The sequence below is a fragment of the Salvelinus sp. IW2-2015 genome, linkage group LG9 (genome assembly GCF_002910315.2).
Source record: "Salvelinus sp. IW2-2015 linkage group LG9, ASM291031v2, whole genome shotgun sequence".
NCBI classification, from domain to species: domain Eukaryota; kingdom Metazoa; phylum Chordata; class Actinopteri; order Salmoniformes; family Salmonidae; genus Salvelinus; species Salvelinus sp. IW2-2015.
The window spans coordinates 18,072-43,952 of NC_036849.1; the positions used below are offsets into that span (position 1 = coordinate 18,072).

At 43.3% G+C, this 25,881-nt stretch overlaps 1 protein-coding gene across 3 annotated transcripts in view; it reads left to right on the forward strand.

Moving 5' to 3' along the window:
- Positions 1 to 25,881, forward strand: part of wdhd1 (WD repeat and HMG-box DNA binding protein 1) — a 42,882-nt gene that overhangs the window by 14,799 nt on the left and 2,202 nt on the right. For 2 of the 3 annotated variants that reach the window (XM_023993886.2, XM_023993887.2), the window contains exons 9-25: positions 815 to 921; positions 4,270 to 4,426; positions 4,806 to 4,995; positions 9,953 to 10,137; positions 10,423 to 10,607; positions 11,011 to 11,252; positions 11,443 to 11,580; positions 13,566 to 13,722; positions 14,290 to 14,404; positions 15,346 to 15,477; positions 15,943 to 16,166; positions 17,114 to 17,253; positions 21,158 to 21,217; positions 21,440 to 21,471; positions 21,631 to 21,804; positions 22,020 to 22,162; positions 22,608 to 22,743. In XM_023993886.2, coding sequence (XP_023849654.1) covers positions 815 to 921; positions 4,270 to 4,426; positions 4,806 to 4,995; positions 9,953 to 10,137; positions 10,423 to 10,607; positions 11,011 to 11,252; positions 11,443 to 11,580; positions 13,566 to 13,722; positions 14,290 to 14,404; positions 15,346 to 15,477; positions 15,943 to 16,166; positions 17,114 to 17,253; positions 21,158 to 21,217; positions 21,440 to 21,471; positions 21,631 to 21,804; positions 22,020 to 22,162; positions 22,608 to 22,743 — 2,517 coding nt within the window. The remainder of the gene's footprint in view (positions 1 to 814; positions 922 to 4,269; positions 4,427 to 4,805; positions 4,996 to 9,952; positions 10,138 to 10,422; positions 10,608 to 11,010; positions 11,253 to 11,442; positions 11,581 to 13,565; positions 13,723 to 14,289; positions 14,405 to 15,345; positions 15,478 to 15,942; positions 16,167 to 17,113; positions 17,254 to 21,157; positions 21,218 to 21,439; positions 21,472 to 21,630; positions 21,805 to 22,019; positions 22,163 to 22,607; positions 22,744 to 25,881) is intronic. The other variant, XM_023993888.2, reaches the window with a different exon arrangement.

Here is a 25,881-nt window from a genome sequence, read left to right on the forward strand (position 1 = left end):
TTTGAGCTGTTCTTGCCATAATATGGACTTGGTCTTTTACCAAATAGGGCTATCTTCTGTATACCACCCCTACCATGTCACAACACAACTGATTGGCTCAAACCTATGAATGAGGAAATAAATTCCACAAATGAACTTTTAACAAGGCACACCTGTTGGTTGAGAGAATGCCAAGAGTGTGCAAAGCAAAGGGTAGCTACTTTGAAGAATCTCAAATATTAAATATATTTGGACTTGTTTAACACTTTTTGTGGTTACTTCATGATTCCATATGTGTTATTTCAAAGTTTGGATGTCTTCACTATTGTTCGACAATGTAGAAAATAGTAAAAAATAAAGAAAAACCCTTGAATGAGTAGGCGCGTCCAAACTTTTGTGTATGTGTCTGTTACTGCTCGACTGAAACAACAATCTCGTTCGACCAACAGCCTAACGCCAAACAATCGACCAGTCGACTAATTAGGGTTAGCCCTACACTCCGTAAACCTACAGGAACACCATAACCTGAACCATTGATTTTTAACTTAATGCAAGTTTGGCATGAAACATATTGAAGGTTTGTTCATCCGTAGCACTAATTGAACTGTAACTTTATTTCACAGCAGTTATTGGAAACTGATGTGTTATTTCATTAGAAAAGCATTGCACGCCCTATAAACCACCTCACCCACACTTCACTTGGTATACATTGGTAACGATATGGAAAATGGTCTGTTGCTCCCATTTAAAAGGGTGGTTTTCCATCTTTAATGAGTCATTTTCTCACCTCCACCTCCTCTCTCCATCTTTCTCCATTCCCTGCTCCTTCCACCAGGCAATAAACGTCGTCGCATGGTCGCCCTGTGGGAAGTTCTTGGCTGCAGGGAGCATCGGGGGTTTGCTGACGGTCTGGGACGTGGAGAGCAAGCTGTGTGTGGAAAGGTATGAGACAGAATCACACTGAAACTTCTTGAAAGCAATATTCGATTTGCTCAATTGATTTAATTTAATATTTCAACTCGACTGTGTTCTCCTTGCTTTGGTTGAAGCATTTGAGTGGAACTGTGCAGAGCTGGGCTCAATATAAGTTCAATAGTGTATTTTTTTTCAAATACTTGATTGGGTTTGACTGATCTTGCCTGGCACAATGGAAACAATGGAATAGTCCCAATTTAGAAATGCAAATTTGGGTTCATTTTGGTGCCGACTAACCGGTCAACAAACGGTTAACTTTTTCCAAACAGTAATATTACGTGCATGCATGCATACAAGGAAAGTGCATTTTTCATTAAGAGTTTGAAGCGGAACTGACAGTTACTTATACTGAACAAAAATAGATACGCAACATGTAACGTGTTGATCTCATGTCCCTGAAATTTAAAATTTTTGTGTACACATTTGTTTACAGTGCATTCGGAAAGTGTTCAGACCCCTTGACTTTTCCACGTTTTGCTACGTTACAGCCTTATTCTAAAGTGGATAAAATCGTTTTCCCCCCTCATCAATCTACACACAATACCCCATAATGACAAAGCCAAACAGGTTTTTAGAAATTTTTGCAAATGTGTTAAATAAAAAAACATATCACGTTTACATAAGTATTCAGACCCTTTACTCAGTACTTTGTTTAAGCACCTTTGGCAGCAATTACAGCTTCAAGTCTTCTTGGGTATGATGCTGCAAGCTTGGCATACCTGTATTTAGGGAGTTTCTCACATTCTTCTCTGCAGATCCTCTCAAGCTCTGTCAGGTTAGATGGGGAGAAGCGCTGGACAGCTATTTTCAGATCTCCAGAGATGTTCGATCAAGTTCAAGTCCGGTCTCCAGCTGGGCCACTCAAGGACATTCAGAGACTTGTCCCGAAGCCACTCCTGTGTTGTCTTGGCTGTGTGCTTGGGGTTGTTGTCCTGTTGGAAGGTGAACCTTTGCCCCAGTCTGAGGTCCTGAGCGCTCTGGAGCAGGTTTTCATCAAGGATCTCTCTGTACTTTGCTCCATTTGTCTTTCCCTCGATTCTGACTAGTCTCCCAGTCCCTGCCGCTGAAAAACATACCCACAGCATGATGCTGCCACCACCATGCTTCACTGTAGGGATGGTGGCAGGTTTCCTCCAGACGTGACGCTTGGCATTCAGGCCAAATAGTTTCATCTTGGTTTCATCAGACCAGAGCATCTTGTTTATCGTGGTCTGAGAGTCTTTAGGTGCATTTTGGCAAATTCCAAGTGGGCTGTTGTGCCTTTTACTGAGGAGTGGCTTCCATCTGGCCACTGTACCATAAAGGCCTGATTGGTGGAGTGCTGCAGAGATGGTTGTCCTTCTGGAAGGTTTTCCCTTCTCCACAGAGGAACTTTGGAGCTCTGTTAGTGTGACCATCCGGTTCTTGGTCACATTCCTGACCAAGGCCCTTAATATCGAGAAGCTGATTAAACAGCATGATCTTTACACAGGTGCACTTTGTGCTGGGGACAATAAAAGGCCACTCTAAAATGTGCAGTTTTGTCACACAACACAATGCCACAGATGTCTCAGGTTTTGAGGGAGTGTGCAATCGACATGCTGACTGCAGGAATGTCCACCAGAGCTGTTGCCAGAGATTTGAATGTTCTTTTCTCTACCAACGTCATTTTAGCGAATTTGGCAGTACATCCAACCAGCCTCACAACCGCAGAACACATATAATCATGCCAGCCCAGGACCTCCACATCCATCTTCTTCACCTGCGGGATCGTCTGAGACCAGCTACCCGGACAGCTGATGAAACTCAGGAGAATTTCTGTCTGTAATAAAGCTTTTTTATGGGGAAAAACTTGTTCTGATTGGCTGGCCCTGGCTCCCCAGTAGGTGGTATAAATGAGTCAACAGTTGAGTCATCTACTTCATGAAATTACAGTCTGATGCGCTCCCATCTTTGAATTCAACTACAATTGCGCTGCTTTCGTGTGTGCCGTTTACAGCGTGCAGCAGAGGGAAAGTGTACAGACAAATGCCACAGTCAGACTATGCTACTAAAATGTTGCAGTCCTGCTTTGGTTTTTTAAAGTGTGACAATGAACAACCAAAAAACAAAACCTGCAACCAAACACCATGCAAAGAAGAAACATGTAGGCCTATTACAGCAACGTTTGCAGTAGCCAAGGCTGGCTGCTCAACTACAATACATTTTGAGCAGTGGAGGCTGCTGAGGGGAGAATTGCTCATAATAAAGCTGGAATGGAATGGTATCGAAAACATGGTTGCAAGGACTGCAACATTTTAGTAGCATAGTCTGACTGTGGCATTTGTCTGACTGTGTTTGATACCATTCCATTAACTCCATTCTGTCCTAATGAGCCGTTCTCCCCTCAGCAGTCGGTGATCCATGCAATGCAACATATGTTTAAATGTTACAACAACCTATAGCTACATTTTTGATATTTGGAGTTATAAAATTAGTTTTTGATTATGGTAGCAGAATATTATACAGATCTGCAAATATGATCTCCTTTTTGTTTTAATATTTTAACTTCTAGTTTGTGCTGCAGTTGCATGTTTTTTTCTAGGCTATGTCTGGCTTACGAATTCATTGTGCTTTTTCTATATGGCCCGTGCGCTGATTTGAGTTTGACACATGGGCTAGCATTTCTATTTATGTAGCTAGTTATTTATTTAGCAAGCTAAAAAACACGGAAGTCTTGTCATTGGAGGAGTGGGTGAGTGATGACCATATATCTAAGTGCTCACTTGTCGGATAATGTAATTCTTCCTGGGGGTAATATGTACATATTTTAATAAGATTTCATGTTGCTAAAACTCTGTTCCACTTTAATAGGCTTGCTCTTGTTGCATGTTTCTATCGTCTTACAGTCAAAAGAATATAGCCAATTATTGAACATTCTCCTGTAATAAAGCAGCTATTGTTGCACAACGGGCAATGACTGGCCTTGTAAAAGCACGTTTCACTCCAGTACCAGGTTTTTGAAGAGGTGCTCTTGTGCTGTCTGACCGGTGATGGGCTATTCTGCTCCTCAAACTAGGTTCTCTGTATGCTATGCGCGTGTGATAAATAAGATACATGACAACTAACAAAAATACACAAGCGCCAATTGAATTATGCAAATGATCTATAGACCGATAAGCATTTTCGGTCAAATGTATTTTCCTATTTAATGGTTAACCGTTAACATCCCTAGTACCAATCATCCCCCCCCCCCCCCCACACCACACATCTGACACTCCAGGTAGAACTAAATCAGATGCTCAAGTAATTGAAAGTGGAATCCACTGACATGGATTTGTTTTGTCCATTCGGTAGGCAGACGCATGAGAAGGGCTACACCGTGTGTGGACTGGCTTGGCATCCCTCGGGCGGTCAAATAGCCTACACCGACACAGAGGGCTGTCTTGGCGTGCTGGATGGGCTCTCTTCTTCATCCTCTTCTTCCTCCACTACTGCTGCAAAGAGTACCAAGGTGAGTCTCTGGTCTTACATGGAGGCTTCTCTATCCCACCCAAATGTGCCACTGCTAACTCACTTCTAACCAATATTGGGATCGGTACACTTTAATACTGTCTGTTTGTTTGCAGAATTGACCCCAAGCATGGTCTTCTTGGACCAGTTCATGTTGTGCTCGATCTGCTTAGTCTACAGAGCTAGGGTCAACGTTGATGCTATTAGTATTTGCCATGTTTCTTTGCTTCGTTCACTTCTATTTTAATAGAGATCTTGATGTCCATTCCACAGTTCTGTTATTTATAAACCGTGATTGAACCAGGTCAGTAAGTCATTGAGAACAGGTTGTCTTTCCCGATAACATGCTGTCTTTGGGAGTGAGCTTTATTCTACTTTAGCAGGCTCCAGCCAGCTACGACGATCTTTTCGACGACGATGACGACGACAGACCCATGGACGAGGGTATCGGCGAGGGCGCCCTTTCACCCGCCAAGAAACCCGGGGACGAGGACGATGACGACGACCTCATGCCTGCCACGGGTCGAGCACGGAACAGGAGTGCCTTCCTCGACGACGAGAACTCACTGGGTGAGAAAGCGATGTGCGTCGTACATAGCTGATCAAAGTATCATAGCTGGCTCGTCTTCTATAACAGCAATTATTTGAGCTGATAAATACCTCTGGGTTTCATTTAGATAAAACCAAACACTGCAGTAAACCATGCATGGCTACAGTATTTAATTAATTAAATAGACAGACAATTCTCTTCAGATATGTGGCCCTTTCCGTAGACTTTCTAACTATGTCTTGCAAGGGGTTTGCCTCTTCATGAACTCCCAACTGGTGTGTTAATTCCAGTGCGGTGGAAGTGTCGTCCCACTCTTCGCCTGTCAAGAAGACAGGCGATTGCCGACCCTTCTACTCCCCAAGGGAGTTTTCAGCTGTTATTGTGACTGCTGTATACATTCCACCTCAGGACAATAAAAATAACAAGCTGGCGCTTAACGAACTGTACAAGGCTATAAACAAGCAGCAAACCCTACACCCGGAGGCTACCTTTCTGGTTGCTGGCGTGATGCCCAACTACCATCAACACATCTCCAATGCCACTAGGGATGATAGTCCTAGACCACTGCCAGTCTACACACAAGCAAGCATACAAGGCCCTCCCTCGTTCGCCATTTGGCAAATCAGATCATGACTCCGTACTCTTGCTTCCTGTTTACAAGCAGAAGCTGAAACAGAAAGTACACGAGATTCGCTCCGTTGAGAAATGGTCACCAGAATCAGAGAGTATCCTACAGGACTGCTTTGCTATGTTTCACCTCTATCACCGGCTACATTTGAAAAAATGCATCGGCAAAGTTGTACCCACGGTGAGGGTTTGCGCCTTTCCCATTCAAAAGCCCTGGATTAACACGGAGGTTGGCGCTAAACTAAAGAGCAGGGCTACCGCATACAGCACCCTGATGCTACGATCGAATAAGTACAAGAAGGCCTGCTATGACCTCCACAGAGTCATCAAATGAGCAAAAGGACCAAAAGGACAATATAGGAATAAGGTGGAGTCATATTACACAGGCTCCGACACCCACCGCATGTGGCAGGGGCTACAGTTCATTACAGATTACAAAGGAAGACCCAACCGTGCTCTGCCCAACGATTTATTTGTATTTATTTATTTAATCTTTTATTTAACCCGGAAGGGCTCATTGAGCGTCCTGACCAAGATGGGCAGCACCAAGTCATTACACAATTAGACGGACATGAAAAACTACAAGTAATCTAGTAAAAAACATAGAAATCGCAGAAGTATAACAACATAAAACAGCTAATTAAAAACATTGACAGGTCAAGGAATCCGCCTCAAAAAACTTCATCAATGATTTTAGTTCTTCAAGTTTAAAACTATTTTGTAAGGCGTTTCAAGCCGATGGTGCAGAGTACATAAAAGCCCTTTTACCAAATTCATTTTGGACATTTGGAACAGTAAGCAGGATAAGTTCCTGCAAACAGTACCCACCACATTTCTGAAAAATAAAAATGGCCAAATTAAAATGGTAGTAAACACAAAATGGCTTTGTAAATAAATGTATACCAGTGACTGAGCCTACGAGTGACTAGAGAAGGTCAGCCAACCCTGGTATATAAAGTGCAGTGGAGCGTAAGGGTTTTACAGTTTAAAATAAATCTCAATGCGCCATGGTAAAGGGTGTCAATTGATCTCAAACACTGAGCGAAAATATCACCATAGTCTAGGTATAAATGTAGCTGATACTAGCCTCCTGGCTTCAAAAGGAAAAACAGGCCTTATTCATAAAATAAAATCCCAAATTTTTGTAATTTATTGAATATGCAATTTAAGAGGCCGTCATCAATTAAAATTCAAAGATATTTATGACGTTACAGCCTCAATCTCATTGCCCTGACAGGTGAAAGGTTTAGGTCTTTTTTTTGCTTTAGAAAACACCATTTAGTTTTTTCAGCATTGAGGATAAGCTTCAATTGACACAAGGTATGTTGAACAGTACAAAAAGCATTTAGAAAGTTCTGAAAAGCTTTTGTGAGAGACGAGGCACAACAATAAATAACAGTATCATCAGCATAAAATTAAGGTTGTGCATTTTGCCAATTTGTCTAAATTATTTATATAAGTAGTGAATAAGAGGGGCCCAAGTACAAAGCCCTTACAGACAGACAATTTAACAGAAATAAGCCCATCAAATTGAGTGCACTATCAGACAGATAGTTAGCAAACCATGCAACTGCATGCTCCGAAAGACCTACGCTTGACAATCTCTGTCTCAGTATAGCATGATCAACTGTATCAAAAGCCATAGAGATAAAAAAATAAAATAAAAAGTGAGACACAGTGCCTCTCTGTGGTGGTTAATTTCTTTACTATCAAATGAGGAGAGACAAACATATCACACAAGTCAGAGTCATATTTCAACTAAATCTTTATTCACTTATTAATAAGGGAGCAGGTCAATACAACACACACAAAGTGAATCGATTGAGTGATGGCAGGTCGACGAATCACCCTCAGATGATTCGTTAAGAGTCCCGAGACAAAGGTACAAAGGTATTTTATAGCAAAGATACACTTCCTTCAGTCTACATGACGAACAACAGATGTATGGAATGGGTCACAAGGTTAAGATTTGTATGAAAGATGCTTATAATTCAGACAGTATCTGTCTTAAAAATTGTTCTCATTGTGTAGAAACCAGAGTCTGGCCCTGAACCATCTCTCCCTGGTACCATATAGAACATAAACATTAACTCATGCTCTGGAATGTGGTATCACCCAAAGACATCGTAAATCTCCTGTCAGTGTTAAATCTCCGAGGCCCACTCAGTTCACACAGATACAATAGAGTTGTAAGAACCCTCTATTGAAGCTGTTGAACAGCTTCTATCCCCAAGCAATACGACTGATAAATAGTTAACAAAATAGCTACACGTACAGAGTTTACTTCATATCTTCATTGACCTTTTATTTCAATATTTGCACTCTTTTCTCTTGTCTCTATTCACACTCACAGGTCCCTACACACACTGTTAATCCAACACTCACTCCATCATTTGCTCACTCACACATAATATGCACATTTATACTGACTACACTTTTGCACCGCCGCTCGCATGCAAGCTTCTGCTACTTTATTATTTTATATCCTGTTGCCTAGTCCCCTTAACCCTATACATATCTACCTCATCACTCCAGTATCACTGCACATGTAAATATGGTATTGGAGCTGAATTTAAATATTTCCTGTATATATTGCGCTTACTTACTTTACGTATTTCATATTTCTTTTTTTTTCTTTCTAGTAATACATTGTTATTGCATTGTTGGGTTTTGAGTTGGCAAGAAAGGCATATTCACTGTACTTGTGCATGTGACATTGAAACAATCCCATGAGGGCTTTGCCATAGAATTTAAAGATGGAATCCGCATTAGTGGAAATGGTACCACTGTTCGCCCCCAGCACTTTTGTTATTGTTTTGTTGACGAAACTGAGTTGAGCAGCAGGGTAAAAATATTGCACTATGTATTCTGTTGTTCTAATGCAGTGCAATTATGTCTTAGGGGGAAGGAAAATGTTGTTTGCAGTGGCGTGCCGTGGGCCTGGGGCCTGGGCCTTCAGTGAGGTACAACACAGTCCCGCCCGAATTAATCCACCTCTTATTATGATGCCATGGCTCTAGACACTATACATTTAGACAGAAACGCAGTATAACCAGGCGTTGCGTCACCTTGAAATTGACAAATTGACATTTTTGGGTAAACAGTGTTTACCCAAAAACATGACACAATCAATGAGTCTTTTCAATATTTCCCTTCACCTTTTCATTGTGCAGCTCCGTTGCCCTGTGCGCTTGTTTTTTGAGCTGTAGATCCACTCCGGCGTCCCCAAAAGTTTTCAAAAGCACAATTGCTTGTAAGTGCCCAGCCGTACTTTGGAGTCTCGTTGCTGCCTTGGTTAGACAACTCAAGTTTGCAAAGCCAGTGTGGCTCCAAACACCAAATCAATCACTTGCAAATAATAGGCATTCCCAGCAGTACAGTTTGCAGTGCTTCTCGGAGCCTGTGAGCCATTGACAGAGCTCGTAGTTGAAACTTTGAAAGTGGCTTTCCCGCCTGTGACAGGCTTTGTGGCGTCGGGCGACCTCTCCTTACAATGTCTAACTTTTCTTGAAAAGTTCGTCTTGAGAATGGCGTTATAATTATATCCTCGACCAAATCGATATCTTCTCCTCCTCCCGCCATTGTGGGTTGAAAAAACAGCTTAGTAGTACGTGAATTAATTCGTTTATCAAATTCAGTTTCCTAGATCTGCATAGACCTGCCCATAGGACCTGCCTCTCAATATTGGTAATCCAATCAAAAGACGTGCACGCACTACGCCTGCTAGCTGGCTTCTGTGTAACACTGGAGCCAGCCAGCAGGCGTACAATAGCCAACTCTAAAGCTGATTGGTTGACACTAAATTTTCATTTACATTCACTATAAGCTACAAGCGCCCGCACTGTTGATTCTGAAGGCCTGAGGGCAGATTTTAGACCCCTGGCAACACATGATGGCTGAATATGATTGGATAAAAGATCTAACATAAAGACCAGCCCTCCAAATCTCAACCTGGGGCTGGAAGCAGTGCAACCAAGAGGAAAGCTATGAAATGAAGAGTATAACTCTTACTCTGGGGAATAATTTAATACATATTTGTGGGAAAATATATTTAAAAAAAATAAATAATTATATTCTGATGATGTTTAGGCCAGCAGAGAAGGCCTTGCATTAACTTTTATTTTTTTGCTGTAATATCCCAAACGGACGTGGCAGTTTCACACTTAAGGATTCCAGCTTTAATTGTGAGAAAGTCACTGAGAAACAATACATCCCATTAATTTTACCAAAGTACTCTTGAATCTTGTTAACAAGCACATACATTTCTCTTTCCTTGTCATCCTAATTCAAGACTGGGATTGCTTAAACAAAGCCACTGAGCTGTATTGCATGTGTTCCCATTTACCACAGACACAGGCTCGCTCAAACTGGGGCTGGATAAGTTTGTTGATGACGACGACGCGGGCAGCGCCATAGTGCCCCCCGTTGCTGTGGCTGCTCCCCTCCGGCCCGTCTATGACGGGCCAATGCCCACCCAGCCACAGAAGGCTTTCCAGCCAGGATCCACCCCGGCACACCTCATGCACCGCTTCATGGTGAGAGCCAGCCCACACAACTCAGGCTTTAGTCTTGCCTGAAAGGTTTATATTAATGATGTTTCAGGTTGTCTTATTTTTAAAGTTGATGGTTTTGTATAAATATAGGAAATAATACGTTTCATGAATTGACTAGAGATGTATTTACATGCCCTATTAAAGGGACATTGCAATCCAAAAATCAACTTGTTTGTCGGCTGGTTTCAGACCTCAAAAGTAGTCTAAGTGAGTTATCCACAAAGCCGTCTAACCCAGAGATAATGTATTCTGTACTCCTTCTGTCAGATGTGGAACTCGGTGGGAATCGTGCGCGGCTACAATGACGACCAGGACAACGCCATTGACGTGGAGTTCCACGACACAGCCGTGCACCATGCCATGCACCTCACCAACTCCCTGGGCCACACCGTGGCAGACCTCTCCCAGGAGGCCGTGCTGCTTGCCTGCCCCGGCACCGACGAGCTCGCCAGGTAGACCACATATCTAAAGGTCGCTACACACTTCAAACAGACAGGGCATCCTTTTCCACACGTATTTCTACGTACTTTTGTGTGGCTCACTTTTTAGAACGGACTGTATACGACGTTATGTTTGCGTGAAGTTTTTAATGGTCTTAACTGGGACATTTAGATATTAGCTATTCATGTTTCTGGGGACATTTCCCCACATGAGCCTTGCCTGAGTTTTATTAGCCAAACTGGTGGATTAATAAGGGAAATCAATTTCGATGTTCCCAAGTCTCTCGTGAAAGACCCCTTCCTATTGGCACCACAATCTAGCGAAGACACTGAAATTGATTACCCATTCTTTTCAAACGGGAACCTAAGCCGCTTCACTGTATCTCTCTCTCCCCTCCCTTCTTCCCCTCCACAGTAAGCTCCAGTGCCTTCACTTCTCATCGTGGGATACCAACAAGGAGTGGATGGTGGATCTGCCCAAGGGGGAGGACGTGCGGGCCCTATGCCTGGGCCAGGGCTGGGCGGCGGCTGCCACCAGTGCCCTCATGCTGCGCCTCTTCTCCATCGGAGGGGTGCAGAGGGAGCTGTTCAGCCTGCCCGGACCCGTGGTCTGCATGGCTGGACACGGGGAGCAACTGCTCGTCGTCTACCACCGAGGTAGGACACGTGTGCATGTTTGCTGTCACACACAGACGGACCCTCACATACAAATGCACAGATAAAACAAGCATCAGATGCAAAACAGAGTCCCAATCCTCTTAGAAGCATAATGACGGGTAATGATGGGCAATGTAGCTCTACTTCTGATAAGGCGTATCTAACCGCTATTGTGTTTTTCTGTCCTCAGGCACAGGGTTTGACGGAGAACAGGCCCTAGGGGTCCAGCTGCTGCAGTTTGGACACAAGAGACGGCAGGTCATCCACGGGGAGAACCTCCCCCTCTCCCGCAAATCTCACCTATCATGGTTAGGCTTCACAGCCGAGGGTGAGTCAGGCCACGCCTCCTCTCAAATGCTGGCTGCTGTTGGGGCGTGTTCAGTAGACACCAAACGGGAGACTCTTTGAAAAATGTGCAAAAGATTGTATATTGAAGTTGACTCTGTACATTGACCTAAGATCAGTTTGGCGTTTTCCACACTGATGGTTAAGGTAAGGATTAGGGCGTAATATTTTCCCAGAAGTCTACACATTTTCCTTCCCGAGAAAATTGCAACAATCGGGGTAATATCCCGGTATTCCTGTTCAAACCAGAAATGCTTTTAAAAGCAAATACCAGCAAAGAAAATCGGACATAATTATACCACTGTAAATGGAGAAATACGGACAGGAATCTGCTTTATGATTTCTTGTTGTATTTGTCACAATTTAATCAACTCAAAGTTCTGTCAAAGTCGACACACAATTTGTTGATGTAGCCTAGTTTAAATGTAGACCTAAAATATTACGAGGTTATTAGCTTACAGCCTAGTGAAAATTACATTTGATTTAGCTTACCCTTTTTGGCCCTTTTCTCTCCCCTTGCACCTGGCTATCAGGGGGATTTCGGAAGGTTGTGGCTGTTTTTACTTCACCGCTTATTGTGGTGACTTTGTCACGGGGAACATATCCGATTCTCCGCTCAACAAACCGACAAGCAAATAGGCCTAGTAGCGGAGATATAGCACCATGGATAGCACCGCGGTTGATCAAGTCCCCGGGGAATCTGGCGAGTCAAGCCTGTGCCCTCCTTTTTATTATTGTCCCATGGTGTTTCAAATGTCTCTAGTTCCTCAAGCGTGTCTGTGGCCTACAGTAACTGCATTGAGAGGTCGCGTATAGCCTATATGATGGTCAGCAATGCAGTTTATAGAAGTCATGCAAGTACGTTTTCTATTAGGGACTTTACGTTGAGTAGGCCAAATATGGTAGGTGGCTGACGTTGTGATGACTGGTCTAATGTAGGCTATGAATAAAGCCAGAATTGATATGTCTGGTTCATGCATGCAGCTATTCACATATGCATATTTTGTATTTTTGCGTCCGTTTTTCAATGATGGGTAGGCTACTTCGGTTTGACAGAGGATCATCAAATGAATATGAGCAGCTAAGAAATATAAGGACGCTTATTTCACTCTACTCATCAACCACTTTTTGAGGAGCATGCTCTCGCTGTGCGACAGTTGACGTTTTGCCCAAACTCTGTATGCCACGGGCTCTCCAACCCTGAACCAACAGCATGGCCTAGGGCTAAACGTTCTCTCCCAGACTCATGGATAGACATTTTGGAGCGTAGCGTAAGGTAACCAGTCCATCCAGTATGCACAATAATACAGTCGACAATCAAAGGCTAGACCAATTATCTATCGAAGACATCATAAATCAGTTTTGTTTTGTTTTTCTACCATTCAAAATACGTGGTAGTCTATGTACTGTATAACAGCTCAATCATCATTTTAATTCAGATAATTTTTTGGGACTTGGGCTCATAAGCCTATGTGTATGCATACTGTAAGCTGTAATATGCATATGGGTGTTTTTGAATTAATCATCAATTTAGAAAGCTGTCCATTTCATTGTTAGGCTTTGAAACATCTACAATGACCATGTTTTACACTCCGTTTGAACCTGCTGTTGAACTCCTTTCTTCAAATTGATCGTCAGTGTGGCGCGTTTTAAAAGCATGATACTGTTTTGATGATAAGTGTTTGTGATTTTCGATTGCATTTGCATTGATGTTAGAGGGACAATAGAGACCTGAGTCGTTTGAAAGTTGGGTATTACCAAAGACGAAGCATGTCCATGAATCATGACTGCCGGTGTGGTGGTAATACGATCACAGCAACAGCCCTAGGCACAGATCTAGGAACAGTCTGCTCTCCCCAGATCCTTACCTTAACCATCAGTGGGGAAAAATGCCAAACTGATCATTGTACAGAGCCAACTTCATTCTCCAAACTCTTGCACATCACTTATTCATCACTTGTTTTCCAGGAACCCCATGCTTCATCGACTCTGAGGGCGTGGTGCGCCTGCTAAACCGCTCCTTGGGAAACATGTGGACACCTGTGTGTAACACCAGGGACAACTGCAAGGGCAAGTCAGACCACTACTGGGTGGTGGGAGTGCATGAGAACCCCCAGCAGCTCAGGTAAAGCAGTTGTTTCTCTTTGCTTATTTGAGCTGTTCTTGCTATAATATGGACTTGGTCTTTTACCAAATAGGGGTATCTTCTGTATACCACCCCTACCTTGTGACAGCACAACTGATTGGCTCAAATGCATTAAGAAGGAAAGAAATTCCACAGATGAACTTTTAACAAGGCAAACCTGTTAATTGAAATGCATTCCAGGTGACTACCTCATGCAGCTGGTTGAGACAATGCCAAGAGTGTGCAAAGCTGTCATCAAGGCAAAGGGTGGCTACTTTGAAGAATATAATATATATTTTGATTTGTTTAGCACATTTTTGGTTACTACGTGATCCCATATGTGTTTCATAGTTTTGATGTCTTCACTATTATTCTACAATGTAGAAAATAATACAATGTTTTCTTTTTTACCTGGTAACTAATTAATCAATTTATGTCACTGATTGCCCTGATGAGATGGAGAGATAATGAAAAACAGCAGGACTCTGGCCCTCGAAGACCCGGTAATAGAAAATTAAGAGGTGTAAATTCTATAGTTAATCCATCTCTTCATCTTCTTTCCTCCAGGTGTATCCCATGTAAAGGGTCTCGGTACCCCCCCACGTTGCCCAGGCCTGCTGTGGCCATCCTTCCCTTCAAGCTGCCCTTCTGTCAGACCACCACAGAGAAGGGCCAGATGGAGGTCAGTAAGGCTAAGGGCCAGATGGAGGTCAGTAAGGCTAAGGGCCAGATGGAGGTCAGTAAGGCTAAGGGCCAGATGGAGGTCAGTAAGGCTAAGGGCCAGATGGAGGTCAGTAAGGCTAAGGGCCAGATGGAGGTCAGTAAGGCTAAGGGCCAGATGGAGGTCAGTAAGGCTAAGGGCCAGATGGAGGTCAGTAAGGCTAAGGGCCAGATGGAGGTCAGTAAGGCTAAGGGCCAGATGGAGGTCAGTAAGGCCAACCTATACAGTCCATGCTATGCTATTCCAGTCAGCTCAGCCTTTGGAGAGACACTGCCTACCTAGAGCTTTATAGTTGATCTATTGGGTTGCTTGAGTGTCAATGCTTGAGCTACCATGGCAGCTATTTAGAACCTGCAAATAGCCTTTCAACAGAAATGTCCTTGAATATCTCTTTTGATATATGACCCTGTATACATACACATATGGGTAACTGACAAAATAAAGGAAACGCCAATGTAGTGTCTTGTTGGGCCACCAGAACTAGTTCAATGCTCCCTGGTATAGATTCTACAAGTGTCTGGAACTCTATTGGAGGGATGCGACACCATTCTTACTTGAGTAATTCTATCATTTTGTGTGTTGTTGATGGTGGTGGAAAACGCTGTCTCAGGCGCCACTCCAGAATCTCCCATAAGTGTTCTATTGGGTTGAGATCTGGTTACTGAGATGGCCAAGGCATATTGTTTACATTGTTTCCGTGCTCATCAAACCATTCCTTACCCTGTGGATCGGGGCATTGTCATCCTGGAAGAGACCACTCCAAGGGAAATGCAACCCACACCATAAGAGCTGCCAGAACCTTCATTTACTCAAGTGTTTCCTTTATTTTTGTAGGTACCTGTACATAGGCCCTACAGATGGGAAAGCCCCACTCACTGTCTCTGTACTCTCTCTCCTTCCAGGAGCAGTACTGGCGCTCAGTGCTCCTCCACAACCACTACGGCTTCCTGTCGTCCAGCGGCTACGAGATAGACGAGGAAGGCCAGAGCCAGGCCCAGAAAGAACAGCAGGAGCTGCTCATGAAGATGTTTGCCGTGAGTACAGTAGCAGCAATTCATGGGTCCACCGAGCTTGGAAACCCTCCTTAGATCCATAGCGTAGTTTGGGATTAGAATTTGGAATTGTTTACATTGGATATCTCATAAACCTTTCCAGAGCAATAGAATATTATCCAATTTTGTTTTATTTTGTTGGGACTTTGTGGGTTTGGTTTCATTTCAGCACAAAATTACAGGCATATTCACAGGAAAGGATTATTGAAAATACTTTTCCTCAGCATTGGGTCTTCACCTCAAAATAAGTCCTTACACACAGGCGTGCATGCAAGCAACGTCGAAGGGCTTTTATTTTGATGTGAGGCATTGTGATAAAGGTTCCAAATTAAAACCAACATTTTGGAATGCATACCAAATGTATGTGTTACCTTAATACAGTAATTTAACCAAGGTATTTTACTAACTATGATTAATTATCCATACATTGCGTGTTTCAATCTGCAGCTGTCGTGTAAACTGGAGAGGGAGTTCCGCTGCGTGGAGCTGGCCGAGCTGATGACCCAGAACGTAGTGACCCTGGCCATCCGCTACGCCTCGCGGTCCCGCCGCATGGCCCTGGCCCAGCGCCTCAGCGATCTGGCCCTGGAGAAGGCCAATCAGCTGCAGGGGGAGGAGCCCCAGGAGGAGGAAGAGGAGGAGCCACTCCAGTACACCAGACGGAACACTGGGTAAGTACATTTGTGTTTGTTTGTGTTATTGTATGTTTGAAAACATACATACCATATGTTGGTGATTGTCATATAATGAAAAAGGCAAAATAAAATGGTTGATAGATTAAGTGATGATAAATCAAAATAATTTTTGGTTTTAAGATGATGTTGGGATGCGTTGGTTGAAACTGGCTTAGCAGTGTGTGAGGGTTGCATTGGTATCCTTGTGTTTAAAAATGTTTTCTCCCATCTGAACACTGCCCTAATAATTTGCATGAAGCACCAAAAATCTGTTCTGAAGCTAACTTAAAATCAAAGTTTATTTGTCACGTGCGCTGAATACAACAGGTGTAGACCACGTCCTGGTAATCCGTCTGACCCCGCAGCCTTGTGTCTATTGACCTGCTTAAAGGTCTTACTCACGTTGGCTACGGAGAGCCTGATCACACAGTCGCCTGGAACAGCTGATGCTCTCATGCATGCCTCAGTGTTGCTTGCCTCGAAGCGAGCATAGAAGTGATTTAGCTCGTCTGGTAGGCTCGTGTCACTGGGCAGCTTGCGGCTGTGCTTCCCTTTGTAGTCTGTCTTTTTTGAAAGCCCTGCCACATAAGACGAGCGTCGGAGCCGGCGTAGTATGATTCAATCTTAGCCCTGTATTGACGCTTTGCCTGTTTGATGGTTCGTCGCAGGGCATAGCAGGATTTCTTGTAAGCTTCCGGGTGATCGCTGTCCTGATATCCAGAAAAAAAAATTGCCGTAAGATGCGGTTGCAGAAACATTATGTACAAAATAAGTTACAAATAATGAGGAAAAAAACACATAATAGCACAATTGGTTGGGCGCCCGTAAAACTGCTGCCATTTCTTCCGGCGCCATTTTAGCGGCACTTGTATGAGTTGAAATCAAATTCTGTGTAGATAAGGAATTATGTTGGGATTCATGATAATATATGTTTGTTACTCCAGGTACGGCCAGAGCAGCAGTGAGATGGGTGCGGATCGCCAACACAGCAGCCACAGACAAGCACCGGAGGAAGAGGTGGATGAAGAGGAGGGTCAGGAAGAACATATGGATGAAGGGGATGTAGCGGAGAGCAAAAGACGAGGTAAGTCGAGGGAATCCCTCTCCATTTCCTCTCCCACCCCTGCCATCTCCTGCATGTCAAAACAATCAACATCCTTCACAGTTTCTTCCATTTGCAGACCTGCCAACCTGCACGCATTTTGCGTACCATGCATGCAATTTGAGGTCAAAGTACACGGGTACGAAAAACTACCTCAAAATACGCAAAAAAATGGCTTCTAGTTGACACGTTGTTGAGCCAATCAGAGGACAAAAAAATCTCTAGCTCTCTACTCCTGCTCGCCCCACGTAGTCGTAGTACTGTTTTCCTCCCTCAAGCTGGATTGCAGGTCACCACTTTGTCCGTTAACACCACTGATGTGAGGGAAAAGGGTAGGGAAAATAGAGAACAAACTGTTTGCCAAATACATTTTCCAAAATTGTATGTGTTAAGCACAACCACTATTTCCTAGTTGTCTCCTTAGCTAAGGCATCATTACTACGACGGTAGTTAGCTACAGCGTTTGGTCCACTATAACTAAGCAAGAACACTTTCTTGCCTGCACATGCTTAGAGCTACGCAACGGTAGTAGTCGCAAACGCATTGACAGGAAACATTTGCGGTGGATGCCTGGATGGAAACAGACATGGCGAAGAGAGTTGTCCCGCTAATACAGTCCTTCACAGAAAGTTATGTTCGACTGTTAAAGATTAGGCAGAGTGCATTGGAGGAGGACTCTTGCATTGACAGGCACGAGTGATAAAAGACGTTGCTGCGTGTGCACATTTGGTCATGTTTTTTGCTAGTTAGTGAGTTATTATGTAAATTATGTCAAATATCCGGTCAGCGATGGGGGAGTGATTGCTTGCTAAAAGAACAGAAAACATGTAGGCATACATTTCTAGACCTCTTTGAAAAGCGAGTCAGGTAAAGAGCTTTTTAAAAGGGGCCGTGTTGTATTTTTAGACGGGCTTGAATAAGCTAAGAAGCCAATAGGCAGAGGGTACCATACATTTTTGTTTGATTCTTTGTAATAATAATGGTATGGGAATAAAAATGTGGTTTCTTGCATCAAACAATACAACATTTTCAGTTGGACAAGTGACTAAACAGGTTATATCAGGGCTGCATTCCTGTGGATGCCTGTGGGACCTGCGGGTCCCAACAGGGATCATTGCGGTGCGGTCTGCATTTTTCATGCGGGCAGTCACACAGACACTTTCAGATTAAAATATTTGAGTTGTCCTGCACATTATTTGGAAACGGTCATCTTTCTGCTTTGTACGCGTCAGGCTACCTGTTGTATTAAAAGCACGTCTTTGTCACATTATTCACACACACTCAGAAATCTGCTGCTTCAACTTCAGTATTCCACCTCTCCTCTCCAAGTTAGCATCTTTCCAAGGAAAGTAACTTAAATATGATTCAACTATAGTTTATTACAGTGTCTTTAAATAAATATTGATAATGGAAAGAAGTGGAGGCCGCTCAACCAATGTGAGTCGAGGTACAATCAAAAAATGAGATCATCATTGAAAAGGAAAAGGCACAACGCGCACACAGGCTACCATGGGGAGCGAGCATTGCGGCCTTTCATTTAAAAAAATTATTGATTACCCGTTTACTTGTCTCTGCATGCAAATCTTCCTCCTAAAAGGTAGGCTATTTCCTAAATGCAAAATGTAGCGCAAGAGAAAGTGCACGTGTCCGCTTTCATCATTCTTGCTGCTTCAAGTTCAGTTGCCACGTGTGCAAGATCGGGTGTACATGTGGTCTCAATTAAATAGAGTAGGCTATAGCCTATGCGTGTGTGGAGAAGCACGGGGCAGTTATCTTTCCAAGGAAATGTTCTTCCTAGATATGATTAGGCTATAGTTTACTACATTGTCTAGAAATAAATATTGATCACCCATATTTGTCTTGTCTGAATATTATTATAATAATCATGTTTAACCCTTATTTTACCAGGTAAGTTGACTGAGAACACATTCTCATTTGCAGCAATGACCCGGGGAATAGTTACATTGGGAGATGAGGGTGGATGAATGAGCCAATTCGAAACTTAAAGGTAGGCTATAAAACGTAGCTCAAGAGAAAGTGCAAGTCTCTCCAACTTTGCTCTCTTTAAACTACTTCGAGCATATTGGCTGATATAGCCCAGGAATACCGATAGCCTAATATAATGGGCTGTGTGAGAATCTCTGGTAATTGAAGCTATTTCTTAGGTTATTATTACGCATTTTGATATTGCCTATAGGATGCAAAATTGTTGGGACCATGTATGGCAGGTGAGTTGCGTCACATATGCGTAAAAGCTGCGCTTGCGGGTGGGATGAGGAAATCAGTCCATCGCAGACCTCTACCCTGCAATATCAAGCCCTGCATAATGTTTTTTAGAAGTCTCATGGAATGTAGACCTACATTGAACACCACACATTGGCTGCTATTGTAGGCAGTATCTTGGCTATAATAGCTATTTTATTGGCTATTTGTTATAATGTTATGGGATGCATTTTTGGGACTAAGGATTACACACCCGTGTACATTTTAAACGTATTTCTAGTTACCTACTGAAGAGCAGCCAATTACCAAGTACCCACAACAGTCTATAGCCTTCTACTGAGTCAGTGTTCTGCCAACAGCATTATTAGGCAAAAAAAAGGTGCATTTGTCGGATTTATTAAAAAAAATATATATATATTTATCCTTTATTTAACCAGGAAGGGCTCATTGAGATTTGAAATCTCTTTTTCAAGAGCGTCCTGGCCAAGATAGGCAGCACCAAGTCATTACAAAATCCCATCAAACAACATGAAAAACTACAAGTAATCTAATTTAAACCATAGAATCATAAAATCATTTTAACAAAATCATAAAACAGCAAAAACATTGACAGGTCAGGGAATCAGTCTCAAGATCGTTCATCAGTGATTTAAAAATACCAATCGGGACAAGTTCTTCAAGTTTAAAAGTATTTTGTAAGGCGTTCCAAGACGATGGCGCAGAGTACATAAAAGCCCTTTTTACCAAATTCAGTTCGGACATTTGGAACAGCTAGCAAGATAAAGTCCAGCGAACGAAGAGAGTACCCACCACATTTCTGAAAAATAAAAATGCCCAAATAAAAAGGTAGTAAACCTGAAATGGCTTTGTAAATAGAAGTATACCAGTGACTGAGCCTACGAGTGACTAGAGAAGGCCAGCCAACCCTGGTATACAAAGTGCAGTGGTGTGTAAGGGTTTTGCCGTTTAAAATAAATCTCAAAGTGCCATGGTAAAGGGTGTCAATTGATCTCAAACTCTGAGCGGAAGCATTCATATATAAAATATCACCATAGTCTAGTAAAGGCATAAATTTAGCTGATACTAGCCTCTTTCTGGCTTCAAAAGAAAAACAGGCCTTATTCCTAAAATAAAATCCCAATTTCAGCTTCAATTTTTTTTGAAGTTGTTGAATATGCAATTTAAAAGAGAGGCCATCATCAATTAAAATTCCAAGATATTTATATGAGGTTACAATCTCAATCTCATTGCCCTGACAGGTAATAATAGGTGAAAGGTTCAGAGGTCTATTTATTGATTTAGAAAACACCATTAGTTTAGTTATGGCAGTATTGAGGATAAGCTTCAATTGACACAAGGTATGTTGAACAGTATAAAAAGCAGTCTGCAAGTTCTGGAAAGCTTTTGTAAGAGATGAGGCACAACAGTAAATAACAGTATCATCAGCATAAAAATGAGCAGTGTGGGTGTCACACGCGTTCTGTCATGGGGTCCAGTGGTGCCGCACTGAAGTGGTACTCATAAAAATTATTCAAGGTTCGCAGGTCTGCATTGCGTGTTTTAAACACAACACAATTTAAGGCAGTGAACCTCAGGCTTGTTTCCCTAGAGTTTAGGTGCATTGTTGTGTAAAAATCTCCGTTGACTCGTCTTTACCCTGTAGGTCTAAATCCCTTGTCTAAAGGGACTGCTGCATCACCTGAGAAACCTTCTCCCAAACCTGGTGAGCACACACATTCATGGAATGACATTCAGTTCTCCTGGATACACTAGTCAATGGTCCACTGCCATCCTTATTAATCAACATTTAAATGTTGGGGCTTTCAGACAAAAACCTAAGGGAAGTGCTTGTTAACACCAAGAATATACTTGGCAATGACTGTTGTTATACGTGACGTTATCACACGTTGTTAAACATTAGCCTTCTTTCTTTCCTTCCTTACAGTAAGCAAAGAAGGACGTGTGAACCCTTTCAAGGTCAGTCACTTATGCTTTCGGGGCGGGTTAAACCAATATCGAGTGAGACGCCTTACTAGAAAGGAAGTGTCCTTTTCTTGCTTAAAAGTATCTATTGAATGTGGGAGTTCTGGCTAAATACCTAACATGTGACCCATCATACTTGGGTTTTGACCTCAGGTGAGCAGCGGGTTAGGGAGGCCGGGTTCGGCGGGGGGTCAGCACAGGGTGACAAACGTCCTGGACAGCATGATGTCGTCCAGCAGGAAGCCCACTGCTCTGCTGAGCAGCTCCACGGGGAAACTGAACAAAACACCTGTGCTCAAGCCTCTTCCTCCCAGACCCAAGACCAAGGTACAACACAATAGTCAGATAGAAGCTTAAGAAATGTTAGGATAGTGAATGATCAAATACCACCAACCTTTTAGTTGTGTGGGAATAAATGGATCCGAGTCTGAATAAATGGTTCTGGGTATGACGCCGTTTACATGTTTGACAGTGTTGACCTAAGCATTACGGTGCAACGCATTGGACTGCTGGTGACTTAAACACGCTGTTGTCTTCTGCAGACCCAGTCTACACTGCTGCACATGAACGCTCCCAAAGCAGCCAATAAGAAAGCAGCGGAGGAGCGGGAGCCGGCAGTGTGTAGGCTGAAACAGACGGAGGCACCGCCTCCAGCCTCACCAGCAGAAAATGTTGAGAACAAGAAGTGAGTAATGAGTACTGTTCAAAATCACAATCACCGGAGAAGATGTATGAAAATTATAATGGGTGGGATAAGAAAAAGTCTTCTTTACATTATTATTCATTTTTAAGCAGTGGGGCAGTTCCACTCCTTGAATTATTTTGCTTTATTGAAGAGATTAGTAAAGTGTTGAAAAGATGGGGTGAGTCAAAGGGCAGTAGGCCAGATTCGAACTAATGCACTCTGGCTTACATGTGTGCCGGGGTCAGCGGCTGTAACCGCTGGACCACGCAGGCCACCTTCATTCCATTCTAAATGGAGCGACGGCGCTCCGTTTGCGTCGCTCTCTATGTAGTTCGAGGTACTTTGGTGCGTAGAGCGTATTGAGCCCGTAACGGAAACTGGTGTAGAGTGAATGAGACCGTAGGTGTACGACGATAAATGTATGTGTACGACGTGTGTATGTCAGGCCCAAGACAGGCTTCCAGCTGTGGCTGGAGGAGAATAGGAGGATCATCCTGGCTGACAACCCAGATCTGGAGGAGACGGATGTCATCAAGGAGGCCATGGGCCGCTTCAGGACCCTGTCTGCAGACGACCGGCTGGTAAGACACCTTACACAAGTGTGTGTGTGTGTGTGTGCTTCCTTAATTAACACGTGGTGCTATGACACTTTGTCTGTGAGAGATTATTTATCTACTTGATTAATGTGGTGTATTCAAATGACCTGGTGTTCAGTAACATCTCCTCTGCTCGCGTACAAGAAAATGCCTCCAGACTCATTATGTGATGGCGGAGCGTCAACTTTTAGCAAGACATGACCCAAAACACACTGTTGAAAACCATATGAATTCAAATACACCCAAATATTTGGTGACATTCTGTTTTTGTGCTTAATATTCAATATTTGATCTCAAATCGAAATTGCTGAAGTATAGAGCCCATCTTTTTTTACTGCCCAAATACTTAACAAGCACACTTTAAACGCAATGAAAGCATCTTTATCCCACAACAAAGACCCCTTATTCCCATGTGACAAGGCAGAAATGCCCCTTTAGATACCTCTTATTTATCAAACCCATACAGTTAATCCAAATTCCCCCTGTATCTATTGAAGACTCCTCTCATCTCCCCCACACACACACACACACACACACTTTTGCCCTCAATTCGTTGGGGCACGGACTCTACAAGGTGTCGAAAGCGTTCCACAGGAATGCTGGCCCATGTTGACTCCAAAGGCCCACTGGTATGTCAAGTTGGCTGGATGTCCTTTTGGTGGTGAACCATTCTTGATACACACGGGAAACTATTGCACGTGAAGAACCCAGCAGCGTTGCAGTTCTTGACATACTCATTCCGGTGCGCCTGGCACCTACTACCATTCCACGTTCAAAGCCACTTAAATCTTTTGTCTTGCCCGTTCACCCTCTGAATAGCACACACACACAATCCACGTCTCAATTGTCTCTGCTCCTTCATCTACACCACGTGTCAAACTCATTCCATGGAGGGCCGAGTCTCTGCGGGTTTTTGTTCCACCCTTGTACTTGATTGTTGAATTAAGGTCACTAATTAGTAAGGAACTCCTCTCACTTGGTTGTCTAGGTCTAAGTTGAAAGGAAATTCCCAAAATATTGCTAGAAGCCTGGAAGCTGCTAAACCGGCTACAACACAATTAAATGTTTTATTGCAGCATGTACAGTATTGAGATTCCTCAAATATAATTGAAATATTTTTTCCAAAAGACCATGCCATTAAATAAAGCCTTTAAGACAACCTGTCAAATTGGTGTGGTTTTATATTGTAAATGTAGAATTGCCTGGAAGGTGATGGAATGAAACCCTCGTCGAACCCTCGTCGCTGTCAGTGGTCCTCACCAAAACCCCTCCATTAACGCGTTGGAATGAGTGATAATTACCATTCCCAGGCTAACGCTCCCTTAACCCCAGGCTGTATACAGACTTATGCCCGTCTGTGTTGGTGTGGGCTTATACATACATACACAACAACACTATTCACTGTGGCGTATCCGTCATATATTCCACAAGATTTGTCAATATATTTAGTCCGTTGCGACATATGTCAAATGGAATGGGGTTCCAATGGTAACCAAAGTGTTGAAAGCATATGAAACAGTGCTAGAATGCAGACACTGCATGCTGCAAACAAACTGTGCTCCTCAATCTACTGGCTTGGAACCGAATACCTAAATGGTTAGGTTACATTCCAGACGGTGTGCTTTAACAACTGGTGTGGCCGAGGTTTTGGTGATGATTTGAGCAGTCCATTATTAAAGTCGATCAGAAAGGGGTTAATGTTTATAGTTGGAGACCTCAGTAACGCTGACTACCAGTGCTATTTTAGTTGGTATTGTTAGGAAGCTGTGATGCTCCTCTTTTCTACATCTAAAACTCTTGAGTTGTTGATCTACCTGACGGACCGCCACCAGGTGGTAAGGGTAGGCAACAACACGTCTGCCACGCTGATCCTCAACACTGGGGCCCCTCAGGGATGTGTACTTAGCCCGCTCCTGTACTCCCTGTTCACCCACGACTGCATGGCCAAACACGACTCCAACACCATCATAGGCCTGAGCACCGACAACGATGTGACAGCCTATAGGGAGGAGGTCCGAGACCTGGCAGTGTGGTGCCAGGACAACAACCTCCCCCTCAGTGTGAGCAAGACAAAGGAGCTGATCGTGGACTACAGGAAAAGGAGGGCCGAACAGGCCTCCCATCAACATCGACGGGGCTGTAGTGGAGCGGGTCGAGAGTTTCAAGCTCCTTGGAGTCCACATCACAAACAAACTATCATGGTCCAAACACACCAAGACAATCGTGAAGAGGAGACTGAAAAGATTTGGCATGGGTCCCCAAATCCTCAAAGTTATACAGCTGCACCATCGAGAGCATCCTGACCGTTTGCATCACTGCCTGGTATGGCAACTGCTCGGCATCTGACATAAGGCGCTACAGAGGGTAGCCCAAAAAATTGTCAGACTCCAGTCACCCAAGTCATAGACTGTTTTCTCGGTACCCCCTGTATATAGCCTCGTTTTTGTTATTTCATTGTGTTACTTTTTATTATTTTTTACTTTAGCTTGTTTGGTAACTATTCTTAACTCTTCTTGAACTGCACTGTTGGTTAAGGGCTTGTAAGTAAACATTTCACGGTGAGGTCTATACCTGTTGTATTCGGCGCATGTGACAAAGTTTTATTTGATTTGCTACCTCACTGTGCGAGGTCTTGGTTCGAATGTAATTCACTAGGATATATTTTGTGGTAGATCTGACTGGCTTTTGCTCAGTTTTGTGCTCAATTTAGACTCTGACCTGCACACCTGCCCTCTCCTCTCTAAAAGACAGACAGGTTTTCAATATAATCAGATCTGAAGGGTCACTGTCATGGTTGGACATATTTAGGCAGGTGCTTGGGCACCTATAGCCATCCTGACCTCCCCTCGCCCCCCGTGCACATATCTAGCCCTCTTTTAAACCCCAGTCTATTCTATAGTGCTATTACTTGCCTTTTACCTTTTGTGATAGAGTAACCTGCAAAAACACACACTGCATTTGTATCTGTGTTCCCCTGTGTTGAGGACCTGTTCGTGACCCTGCACACACCAAGCCACTCAGCGGAGGGGTGGATGACACTCCACATAGCCTAAAGGAGGGGAAAAGGGGATCGGAGAGGGATGGAGGCTTTATATGCCTGTTGCTTGGAAACCCAGTGTGTCT